We start from the raw sequence: 12,805 nt of genomic DNA on the forward strand, positions 1-12,805 counted from the left end.
GACCTATGCAACAAGAGTTGTAGCTTTTGGGTCTGAGAAGGTCAGTGAAATCCCCTCAGGATTTATCCTGAGATCCTATACCTCAGATTGTAGAACCTTCGTCAGTGTCAGCCACGTGGATGAGTCACGGCCATTGCTTGGCCAATGTGCTCTCTGTGAAAGCCTGAGAGAACGTTTTCTCTCCATGTGACTCACCGTAGGCGCACTCTACATCATCGATCACTTTCCTCTTTGGCCCCATAATCTCCTTGATCAGAAAATTTGGGACACTACCGAGTTACATGATATAACAGTACAAGTTCTCATATGTCCTGAGTCTTAAGTGACCCTGGAAGGCTAGGGCCAAAATTTTGGCTTTTCTTGCCGCCCTCCTTTTTCTATAATTTGAGTCTGCAAACTTAGGTTGTAACCATCCAGAAGACAAGCTTATTGTTATTACCATACAACCTAGGCTGTTAAGCTTAACCTCACTATCTGTCTGAATATTGGGCTACTTGTTAAAAATGTAAAATAACCTCACCTAAGATTTACTGAACAGGAATCTGTATTTTGGGCCTGGTGTGATGTTGCAGGCCTGTAATCCAAGTACTTGGGAAGCTGAGGCAGGAGGATTGCCTTAAGTTAGAGGCCATCAGGGCCTCAAGAAGAAAGCAAAGCCAAGCCCAAACAAAAAAGGAAAAAATGGGGCAAAAAAATTTGCATTTTATTTCCTGTTTACTTAGTTGAAAGGTTGGGATGGAACCCAAAGCCTTGAACATGCTTGGCAAGGACTCAAAAGCTGCATTTTAATAAGATTCCCATGTGATTCTTTTGCAAGTTAAACTGTAAATAGTATTAAATTAGAACTGAAACTATAACTGAGATCTTCTGGAATCCAATACTTCCACTGTAGTGGTTCTCACAGGGTGCCAAAATTCCCTGAGCAAAAATTAAATAATAGCTGTTTTTGTCCTGTAATTCGGGGGGATAGGTTAATTGACAGACCTTTGTCAGTTTTAAGTTTTCCACCATGTGTTTTTCTTGAAAACTTGCACCTTATTACATGTGTCTTTCCTGATGTCTCATACCTCTTAGTCCTGGTCCCACATGAGAAACCACCTAGAAAGCCTTTAAAATCTACTTACCTGACCAAGTTCTGCCCGAGTTGTTCTGATTTATTTATTTATTTTTCCATAATTTTATTGAGAAACAAATAGCAATGAGACAGTTTCAAATCAAATTGGTAGGACAGTTTCAATAATTAACATATTGCATACATTCTTCCTAGTGGTTAATTGCTGTACAAGGTGGGGACATGATATCCTATTTACAAACACTATTAGAACAAATCCCTCTATTCATTAAGAGAATGCAACTATATATCTATCCTAACCACAAATTGTTTTGATTTAAATGATCTGGTGAAAGACTCCTGGCCTGGATAATTTTTTTTAATGTATCTAAATGATTTTGATGGGAAGTACAGAGTTGAGAACCCCCAAGTTAGTATAAAATGATGCTTAAATTCAATTAAATGAAACAATTTTTAGGACATAAGTATATATTATGGCATACTTTAATCAGCACTATGCCTTTTAGATACTCTGTCATATTTCAGAAGCCATATTCTATGGCTAGGTTTTTTTTTTTTTTTGGTTTGTTTGTTTTTTTACTCAGGCAGAAATACTAGAGAAAAGTCTCCTATGATTTTCCCCCGTATGGATTTTCTCTTTTTCTTTGTGGTTAAGGAGATTCAAATTAACTGATGTCTTTGTATCACAGTATCATTTTATGTTAGATTGATGGGTCTGCAATTTCCCAAATTCACATTGAATTTGTTAGAGGCAGACTGTACCGCCTTCTTAATTTTTATAGTTTTCAGAACTTACAGTCAATTATATTGGCAGCTTAATTCTCAAAGATCTGACTGAATGTCACTGTTGTACCATTATTAATAAGGCATTTACTTCTTTGGAATGAATAGTTCAAGGGACCAGAATGATGACTCATCTCTGCTGGGACCCTCCCTTCTGTGGTTAAGAAGTCAAGATTTTGGATACATATGTATAATAGATTCAAATAAACATTGATTTTTATTTTTCAGAGCATGGACAGAACATCAGGAATATGGACTAATTATTGATGGTTCCACATTGTCACTGATACTAAATTCTAGTCATGACTCTAGTTCAAACAACTACAAAAACATTTTCCTACAGATTTGTATGAAGTGTACTGCAGTGCTCTGCTGCCGGATGGCACCTCTACAGAAAGCCCAGGTAACTGTGGAAATTAGTTAATGGCACATTTTGGGTCTGTCTGGATGTTTATGTGCACATGTTTGATTTACTTTTAATTTGTTTCTTCTAGAAGCCATTATTACCATGTAATTTCTTTTTCCATGACTTCTTTCTCTTTTCACTCTCAAGAGAGTTCCTGCAAATTGCTTTAAACCCGTGCCATGGGCTGGGGAGATAGCCCAGTAGAATAAGCGCTTGCCTGGCAAGTGCAGGGTCCTGAGTTCAATACCTGGTACCGCAAAAATAAATAAATAAATAAAAGTAAATAAACCTATGCCATATATTGTTCCTTCAAGTTGGATGTCCAGTTTCTCACCTTCCAGCCTTCTCTAAGGAGCACCTGGTGTGTGCTTCCTCCATTTCCTTGCTCCTCATTCCCCTGGAACAGTAGTCCCATGTTCTTTCTGCTCTTAATACTCTCCTGGCGTGCTTACAGGCAAGCTGGTCCAATCCTTACATTGTCTTCAGTCCGTTTTTTATTTCTGTAATGCTGTTGACATTGTCAATTACATCCTCATTAAAACTCTTGCTCCTTGATTTCTATGATGGTTGCTAGTCTTCTCTTTGGTAACCTAAGATCTTTTTATCTTATCTGTGATCTTCTCCCTAAATGTTAGTTTGTTTTTAAGAAAAGTGTTTCTTATGCCTCTCATTTTATGTACTATGTCTTGATCCTTTTTCTCTTTTTTAATGTATTTAGTATGGGGTCTACAGGGTCTCACTACATATATTGGACTTGTAGTGATTCTCCAGTGTTTTCAGCCCACAAGCAATGGGATTACAGGCACGCGCCATAATGCCCAAACCCTCTGCCTAAGCAGATGCTTTAGTCTGCTGGGCTATCTGGCAGGTCCTGGTGTTTTTTCTTGATGTTAAATCTCCTTTTTCTAGCTGTCTACTAGACAGATTTATATGTAATCTCTACTGTAACATTAAATTCTAATGTCTAAGACAAATCTTAGAATTTTCTTTTTCAGATTAGTTTTTTTATATTGTCCTTCTTACTCATGTGTTTTTCTTTTGCTTTCTAAATCTCAGAACTACTTTTGATCCTTTTTTCCTTCCCTGTATATAGCCAGTATGTCCTGTTGATTCTGTCTAACTTTTGTCTTAGCTTATTTTTTAAATTAAATTAACCGGTACATTTTACATATACATAGCGATCACATTTATTATAGGGAGTTTGCACCTGTACATGATCTATCTTGATTCTTTTTTTCTCTTTCCTCTCTCCTCCGTTCAACCCCTTTTTCTCTCCTTATATATAAAACTTTGCTTCTATTTTATCTTTATCATTTTTTTTCTTTTCCGTTGCTTTCTTTCCCCTTCTGCCCTCCCTACTTCCCCTTCCCATTTGAACAATTTGTTCCTATTTTGCAATGTCTGTTATACATTTTGGTCCTTATTTATACCAGAGAAACAATATGATATTTAAATATGTGCATCTGATTTTTTTCACTTAAGAGTATGATCTCAGGATGCACCCATTTACCTAGAAATGTCTCAGGTTTATTAAAAAGTCTTTGCACGGCAAAATAAATCACCAACAGAGTGAAGAGACAACTCACAGACTTGGAAAAACAGTTTCCCTGTTCCTCAGACAGAAGACTAATATCTAGAACATATAAAGAGCTGAAAAATATTCAGATCTTCCAAATTCAAAGACCTAATCCAAAAATAAACATTTGAGATGAATACACACTTTTCAGTTGAAGTATAAATGGCAAATAAATATATTTTAAAATGTCCAGTATCACTGTCCTTAAAACAATGCTAAGATTACACATTATAGCTTATTTTTATGCCGTTTTTTGAAATCTTTTATGGCTAATTTGGACCGAACACTTATAACATTATGCATAAAGTATTTGATTTCATCTCCTGACCTACTTGCTTTCACACTTCCTCCTTCAACCTTTATTCCCATATTCCCCAATTAATGTTGTTAAAGTATTACTCCTTCATTCATTCACAGACACTTTCAGGGATTTGATGGTCTCTTAGGATGGATGGCATAGAACTCAGATCAAGGGATACCTCTCATATGCTACCTTCTTGAGCTCCCACAGCATAAATGGATATGCTGAACCCAGTATCTTTCATTTCTGTGACTGAGTTCATTATATTCCCAAGTGTCCAAACTCAAAACCTTGAAACATGTGTAGGCTCCCCCCATACTTTACTCTTCTATGTGGTCTTTCATCAGCAGGACACTGTCTTTTCCATCCATTATTGCTTCTTTTTCCTTATTTTCTAGGACCAGACTTTTAGTAGCTTACTAAACTCCTGATCTTTCTTTTCTGCAATTCTTCCTGTACCCTGCCACCACTCTCATAATATGCATTATTCCCTGTTTATCTGGCTTCAGGTATGTCTGTTCATGCCCTGTACATGAGAAATATTTCATCTGGTCACACCAGATCAATTTTCTGAGAGCATGTCCCATACAGTACTTACTTGTCTTTGTGCCTTTGATTATGTTGTTCCTTTTCTCTGGAATGTTCCCTTCTTCATCATCCATGCAAATCTTATTCAAATTTTATAATATAAATCACACTTCCTTTAAAATAATGCTTAATAACTTTGAAATATAGTGTCTTGCTCTTCTCTGATATCATAGGCCTTCTTGTTTATATAGCTATAATGTTGTGTTTTCTTGCACAAATTCCATGGTTTCTTCTTTTATTCACTTAATTTTGTTCTTGGAGTTGAACTCAGGACTTTGTGCTTGGCAGGCAGGTGTTTGTAATGCTGTTATTTCCCTGTCTCAGTACCATGATTTGTCATTGTGTATTATTAATCTGGTTATGTAATGTACTTGTATTCATAACTAATCTGTACTTCATTATATGCTTCTTTAATTGTGTAACCAAGCCTTTATCTTATTTTTGGATCTTACAACATTGCTTTGATCAGTGTATTGCATGTTCTTACAGTTGATAAATAATAAGGTTTTGATGAAAATTATTTCTTTCATGAAACCTACCCTACATATTAAGGAGACATTATCAATTTGAGTTGCCTCAGGTAAGTATGGTAAACCCCATATTTAACCCAGTTTCTCATGATTATAGTCCCTATTCTTGGATCCTTTTATCTTGCTATAAGTATAAATGTTAATGTTTTGATCTAATATGTATTTTCATACAAATGTTGCCACCCTTTTCAGTTTTATTGCTTTCCTCTAGACTTTCTCTAACTGTAGTTTTTATTCCTCGAAGTGCATGGTGTAATAGTTATACCTAGCTAACTGCAAATTTAATTTGAATTATTTTACATTTGTCCTTGGTATAGATTACTTCTGACCATCTTATATAGTGTCAAGATTTTAAGAGCCAAATGGAAGAAGTGAGGGGGGAAAGCTGGCTTTTCATAGCCCCATAATTTTTATGTTGGATAGAAGTGGATATAGTTTTTTTGCTGTTTAATAAAATAAAGTCTGACTGACTTTTGTTTAAATGAAAGGTTATAGGGTGCCTTAGCTTCATATAAATTACAAGTGATCACTTCAGTTATGTTAAATGGATTTCTGTTATGGTAACGGGTCAAATTCTATAAGGCATTATTGAGCTTCTAAATTAAGCATTTTGAAGGCTGCTAAATTCCAAGGGGGTGTGATAGTTGACATAGCAAGCAGTGATTGTCTGAAACAAAGTGGAAGGGCTCTGAAACAAAGTGGAAGGGCAACTGTTTACCCAAGATACTTCCCATGCATAGCTCTGCCAAGAGAAGGATTTGAAAAACCAAAAGCAGAAGTGTTTTAATATCAGGGAAAAGCATTTTATTCAGTACTACCCATGAACATAGTACTGCATTATTTTCACATCTTGAAGATACTCAGGTAATACTGGCAGGCTTTGTACATGTATATTGGACATCTTTCTGCAAATATCACCTCTCCTCAAAGTGCTCTTTCAGAAGTGTGCCTATCTCATAAGAAAGGGCAAACCATATTGGACAGTGGGAAATTTAGTCAAGCAGTCAATTTAGGTAGTAGCCAGATCAGTGGAAACATTTAACATAGGCTCTTAGGAAAATGGGTTAGAGTGATCTTAGCGGAGATGGGAGTGTCACCAAGGAGGAGAGTCAGAGGTAACCAAAGCATTGTTTTCTGATTCTGGCAAAACAGAAAAACATGTTGACCTCTGATATGCATGGTAGGCAAAGTTTTTGAAAACTTCTATGTGCACAGAACTAGCAACAAGAGAGTGTTGGCGTTACCTTTTGAATGGCTGTATTGTTATTCATCTGAGTACTCAAGATTATCATTCATATGTGTGAGAGTGTGTGTTAAAAACTGCCTTTTTACTTGCAAAGTCTTCATTTACAAGTGTGAATGGGGTATAAACTCCTAATTGTTGGGGCCAGGGAGATAGCTCAGTAGAATAAGCACTTGCCTGGCAAGCACAAGGTCCTGAGTTCAATCCCCAGTACCACCAAAAAACAAAAAAAAAAAAAACCCTTTTAATTACAGTCCAGTCAGACATTCTGCTTTGACCTTTTCTATACTTGTTTTGTATTTATTATTTAGATTGTCAGAATGGTGAAGAATTTAAAAGGAAGCCCAATAACACTGTCGATAGGTGATGGTGCCAATGATGTTAGTATGATCTTGGAATCCCATGTGGGAATAGGTAAGAAACGTCTAATGAGACAGCATCTATATGTTTTTGATACTGCTTTTAGGTAGAATCCCTTTATGGTTTAGAGATTTGTTTTGGATGTTGGTCTTGAATTTGGATTTGTGAATGATAATTGCTAATCTAATGAAAGGTCTTGACTTATGATGATCATCACAAGATCTTCACCCCACAGGAAAGGTAGCAAAACAAAGTTAGATTATATTTTTATAATTGCCAAGGAAAGTAGATTTCCTGAAGCTACTGGCAACATAATTGATTGTTTAGCTTTCATTTTGACAGCATGCAAGAAGTTTATTGATTTTTTTTCTGCCCCTGGCTAGATTGATTGCTTATGTTGCTCCGTTCTGTATCCTTTGATATTCTTAACTATTAGGGACTGTAAAATGATAATTGGTTGGCTTGTTTTCCACATAATGCTATGTATGGGTGGTTCGGGCTATAGTGCTGAATTTATATGTTGATATTGCAATACCTTTTCTACCACATGTATCATTTTTTTCTCTTTTAGGCTGCTATTATGTAACAAACATAATACCCCAGTAATTTTTTTGGCAGTTGGTTAAAAGCATATATGCAATTAATATCTTGGGGATTACTATACTGCAGTTTAGAGTCTCAGATTCTTCTTCCCATTTGGAAATAGACCTATTTAGCTGGAACTCTAAGTTCTACTTATTGGTCATCAAATGTGAAGATGGCCTGAAGCTTCTTGAGATCATACAGTTCTTGAGCAGCTAATCAGTGTTTTGTTCAGTGAGGGGACTTCATCTTCTCATTAAATTCCTAGGCCACAAAACCCAGGTCTCCTGAGTTGCTTTAGTACCAAGGTTAGTGGCATGCACAGTTAAGCACTTAAGGCGTGCCTTAAAATAATTTCAGGTGGAACTTTGCTGTTATAACTTATGATTGAAAATGTTGTTTCACGTATTGCAGATAACTAGCTATTAATTACATTTAGTTATACTTTTATTTGGTTAGTCTCAGTATAACTGTTTAAGAAATCCCTTTTTGGATTTAAAAAAATCAAAACTGTCTAGTTGACCAGTGATATTTAAGCATCTTGAAGATGTGATGATTAATCAGGGGGTTATATATTTTCTAAAATATTCACCCTACAGAGATATTGTATTTTTAGGTATTAAAGGCAAAGAAGGACGTCAAGCAGCCAGGAATAGTGATTATTCTGTTCCAAAGTTTAAACATTTAAAGAAACTGCTGTTGGCTCATGGTCATCTCTACTATGTGAGAATAGCACATCTTGTACAGTATTTCTTCTACAAGGTATGTTATAAAATATTTGTAATTTAACTTCTCACTGCTTAACTCAGAATTTGCCTGGCTTGTGCATGCCTTTTCTCTTCCTTTCACATGTTTCTTTTGCTGTCTTGAAAGTAAAATTTGCACTCATCAAAGCAGAGATAGACTGTTCAGTGAATTAGAAACCAGATATTTTTTTTTGGATGTCAGAGATTTGAGATTAAGTTTAGGTTGACTTTGTTGAAGGGAAAATTAATACAATAAAGTTTTTTTCATAAAATTGTATAGTTCCCTGAGTTTTGATGAATGTACACCTTCAGGTACCCACCACCCAATAAAAAATAGAAATTTACACCTCTTCAAAAAGTTCTTAACATTCCTTCCCAGTCTCTATCCTTGCCCCAAACAACGACTGATTTGTATTACTGAATCATACATAAAGTGACTTGTAGTGTACAAAGTATGTATAGACTTAATACATATAATATACATATTAGTTTTGCCTATTTTAGGACTTCCTATAATGGGATCATATATACTTTTCTGTGACTAACTTCTGTTTCACTTAGCTTAATGTTTTTGAACTTCATTCATGTTCATCATATATGTATAGTTGGTTCTTTTCTTATTCTAAATAGTATTTTAAGCTACCCTTTTTATAAGCAGAATTATCTGCTTACAGGAATTTACACAGATAAAGCAGACAGAAGCAGGATTATATTGACTAAAGTGTAGTGGAGCCTGGGCTGTTTACTTGGTCAACTCCTCTGTCCTGCCCAGAGGTACCTTGGTATTTAGAATCCATAAATTTAGTTTAAGTCACCTATCTTGTGTATATGAACCTTGGCATACATGAAGGTGAAAGAGAAGATGTGTAAATGACCATAAACTGATACAGGTTAGAATTTGATCTACTGTCCTGTGTTTTGCACAATAGAATTAATTTTTTTTGTTATTTCTGTACTGTTAATATAATTTAGACTGTTAAAAAGTTATAATATTAATGAAATAGTCATTGTATACTTTGTCTGGCTTTGTCAACTTTTACTTAGATAATCCACATTATAGTAATCAAGATCATCAAATTGATACTAATTAGCATATTACTAACTACTACACATATAGTACTATGTTCAAATTTCATTGATGTTCTTTTTTATTGTTTCTTTTTGAATTCACACATGGATTTAAACTGTTATGTCTCTTTAGTTTTCTTTAATCTAGAATAGTTCTTGTCTTACTCCCTTCATAGTCTTGACATATGTGAATATTACTAGCCCTGCACTTGGGCATGTCTAGTGTTTGCTTATTATTAGATTAAGCTTACATGTTTTTAACGTAAGCACCATGGAAGTGACTTTTGCAACCTTTGAAATGTGACATATTCGGAGATGCATGTTGCAAATATTTCTTTTGACTATAATAATGTTAACCTTGATGAAATGATGTTGTGTGCAGGATCAGTAGAATTTCATTTGAAAAAGAGGGGCTTGCTATTAAAACAGCTATTTTAGTCTACAGGGTAAACTTCATTGTTATAATTTATTTTCCTAAGTTTTTCTTTATCTGACTATTAGAAACTCCTCTTCTAACATATACCTATCAGCATTTGAAGGCTTATTTACTCTTTTGTCTTTTTGAGACAGGGTTTCACTATGTACTTTAGGCTTGGCCTTCAGATCATATGTAGCCTAGGCTTGCCTCAAACTCTCAGCAATTCTTGTGCCTCATTATTCCAGAGTGTTGAGATCACAGGTGTGCACTACTTTGCTTGGTTCCTTAATTAATTTCTAGTACCACATACTGTTCCAAGCTTATTGCCTTACTCCTTTGATTCTGGTCCAACACTAGCAGGAGCTTGGCTGGGCCCCCCAGTCTCCTATGAGTGTACAACAGAGGCTTAAATAAAAAAGATAGTGCAATATGGAAGGTCAGAACTCTCTTGGAGCTATGACAAAGACTTCTCTAGTCAGTCAGAATTTCTTGAATATTCACAATTTAAGGGGTGCAGAGTTAGGATAGATATATAGTTGCATTCTCTTAATGAATAGAATGATTTGTTCTAATGGTGTTTGTAAATAGGATCACAAGTCCACTTCTTGTACAGCAATTAACCACTAAGAAGAATATATGCAGCGTATTATTTGTTGAAACTGTACTTCTGATTGGATTTGAAACTTTCTCATTGCTATCTGTTTATCAATAAAACTTTGAAAAAAAAATAAGGGGTGCAGGAAGTGGAGAACACATCTGAGGCAAAAGCCCAAGGGAAATGAGCAGGGCCTTGAGAAGGTAGAACAAAGATATTTCAAGCAGTCTTGCTAATTAGGTGAACTGGCTTATTTCTAATGTTGGCACCTTATTGCCCTGGAATCCTTTGAGTCAGATTTAGCTCCCTCAGCTGCAGTGTTATCTTGTCTTCAGAGACTGTGAATTTGAGTTTTTTCAGTAATCTGGAGAGGGCTGGAGAGATAGATCGGAGGCAAAAGCACCTGCCTGGCAAGCTCAATGTCCTGAGTTTGATTCCCAGTACCCCTCATTGTCATCATCAACATCCCCATCACCATCATCATCACCATCTAGAGAGCCCTGTGGTTAGCAACTTAGCCCTCATTCAGCCAGGTCCCTAATAAAATAATCACATTCTAGATTTTTCATATTTGTAATCCTTTCTCCAATAGTGAGAAACCTTGTTCTCATCCACAAATATGTGCTCCTGTTTTCTCAATCCCGCAATACACTTAAAGTGGTTTTAGAATTTCTAACAAATAATTTTGTTCAGAAACCACCTTGAGTATAGTATTTGTGTGCTGTTCTTTTACTTATTTTTATTTATTTATTTATTTATTTATTTTGCAGAACGAGGGATTGAACTCAGACCCTTGCGCTTGCCAGGGAAGCACTTATTCTACTGAGCCATCTCCCCAGCCCTCTTTTACTTAATTGGCAAAATTTATGTGTATTATGTATAACAGGGTTAGATAAATGTGTAAATTGTTGGATGGCTGCCTTAAGCTAATCAACATGTATGTTACCTTATATTTTTTCTTTTTTGTGATATGAACGCCTAAAAATCTATTCTTTTACAAATTTTAAGTGCACATTATATTGATAACTATAGTTACCATAATATACAATAGAGTTCGTAAACTTAATCCTCTAGTCTAACTGTAATTTTTGTATCCTTTGACCAATATTTCCTCAGTGCACCTTACTGCCCAGCCCCTAGTAACCACCCTTCCACTTTCTCAGTGAAATCAAGCTTTATATGTCTCACATATAAGAGAGATCATGCATTGTCTTTCTGTGTCTGGGTCATTTTACATGATATCATATCATCTGTGTTCTTCATATCATCTCAGGTATTGGGTGTAGTACTTTCCTTTTTTAGCCTTGAAGTATATAGCTAAAATCCTACTTTAAATTGTTTTTCTCAGGGCTGGGGAGATAGCTCAGTAGAATAAATGCTTGCCTGGCAAGCACAAGGGCCTGAGTGCAATCCCCGGTTCTAAAAGAAAAGAAAATTACTTTTTCTCTTTTCTATCATATGGATGATTAGGTTATTTGTTAACAAATTTCCTCCTCTTTCTCCTCTTACTCTATTATTATTATTATTATTATTATTATTATTATTATTATTATTATTTCCAGGGCCTTCTCACAGATGCAGGCTGAGTCCTTTTATTCTTTTAATAATTTTTAAAATTTTTGAGACAGCATCTTATTGAGTTGCCCAGGTTGGATTTGAACTCATAATCCTATTGCCATAGCCTCCCAAAGATGGGATTACAAGCATGTGCCACCATACCTGACCTCTTACATTTGGTTTGGTTTAATCTGGTTTGATTTGGTTCAGTTTGGTTGAGATGGATCCAGCTATATTTATCTTGAGCAGGCTGGCCTCAACCTCATTTTCCCACTACCTGTTTAAATTCCATTTGTGGTCAGTTGGTCGGTTGGTCATTTGGTCGGTCTGTCTGTCTGTCTCTCAGCCTGATTTTTTAAATTATATATTTTCTGACTTTGTGGAACACTGGCATGATTGTAAAAGAACTGCACATTTTTGTACTTACCTATTTGCTGTAAGCATACTGTTATGGTTTATGTCTAGATGTCCCCTCAAAGCTTCATGTAGCCATGGATGGGCTTCTACAGTTTTTGATTAACTCATGGTTCAATTCTGGGATTATGGATGTGAGTGCTATACCCATCCTAGGGCAGATTACCTGCATACAATAAATCTAAGGGAGGGGAAAATGCTTGCTCTTGCTGTTCCTCCCTTTTTGCTCTTACTGCTGTTGCTATTTTCTGCTGCCATGAATTGCTGCCTCTGCCGTGAGCCACTCTGCCTTAGAGCCAGCCAAGTATGCACTGAAACATCCACTGTGAGCTATAGTAAACTTTCCTTCCTTAATTCTGGGCATCAAGTATTTTGTCACAGCAACGAGAGAAAATCTCTAAGACACATACCAACTGAGAAACCCAATGTTAGCATTTTTTCATGTGAACTTCTAATCTTTTGTCTATATAAATTACTATGTGTATATGTGTATAAATATATAGTTTTATATATCACATATGGGCTTTTCATTTGATTTCATTTCTGATAGATATTTCATCACATTA

At 35.6% G+C, this 12,805-nt stretch overlaps 1 protein-coding gene across 5 annotated transcripts in view; it reads left to right on the plus strand.

Moving 5' to 3' along the window:
- Atp11c (ATPase phospholipid transporting 11C) overlaps positions 1-12,805 on the plus strand; it is a 254,981-nt gene that overhangs the window by 201,911 nt on the left and 40,265 nt on the right. For all 5 annotated transcript variants that reach the window (XM_023699077.1, XM_023699078.1, XM_023699075.1 and 2 more), the window contains exons 21-23: positions 2,084-2,258; positions 6,811-6,913; positions 8,058-8,203. In XM_023699077.1, coding sequence (XP_023554845.1) covers positions 2,084-2,258; positions 6,811-6,913; positions 8,058-8,203 — 424 coding nt within the window. The remainder of the gene's footprint in view (positions 1-2,083; positions 2,259-6,810; positions 6,914-8,057; positions 8,204-12,805) is intronic.

The sequence above is a fragment of the Octodon degus genome, unplaced genomic scaffold (genome assembly GCF_000260255.1).
Source record: "Octodon degus isolate 3935 unplaced genomic scaffold, OctDeg1.0 scaffold00110, whole genome shotgun sequence".
Classification (NCBI taxonomy): domain Eukaryota; kingdom Metazoa; phylum Chordata; class Mammalia; order Rodentia; family Octodontidae; genus Octodon; species Octodon degus.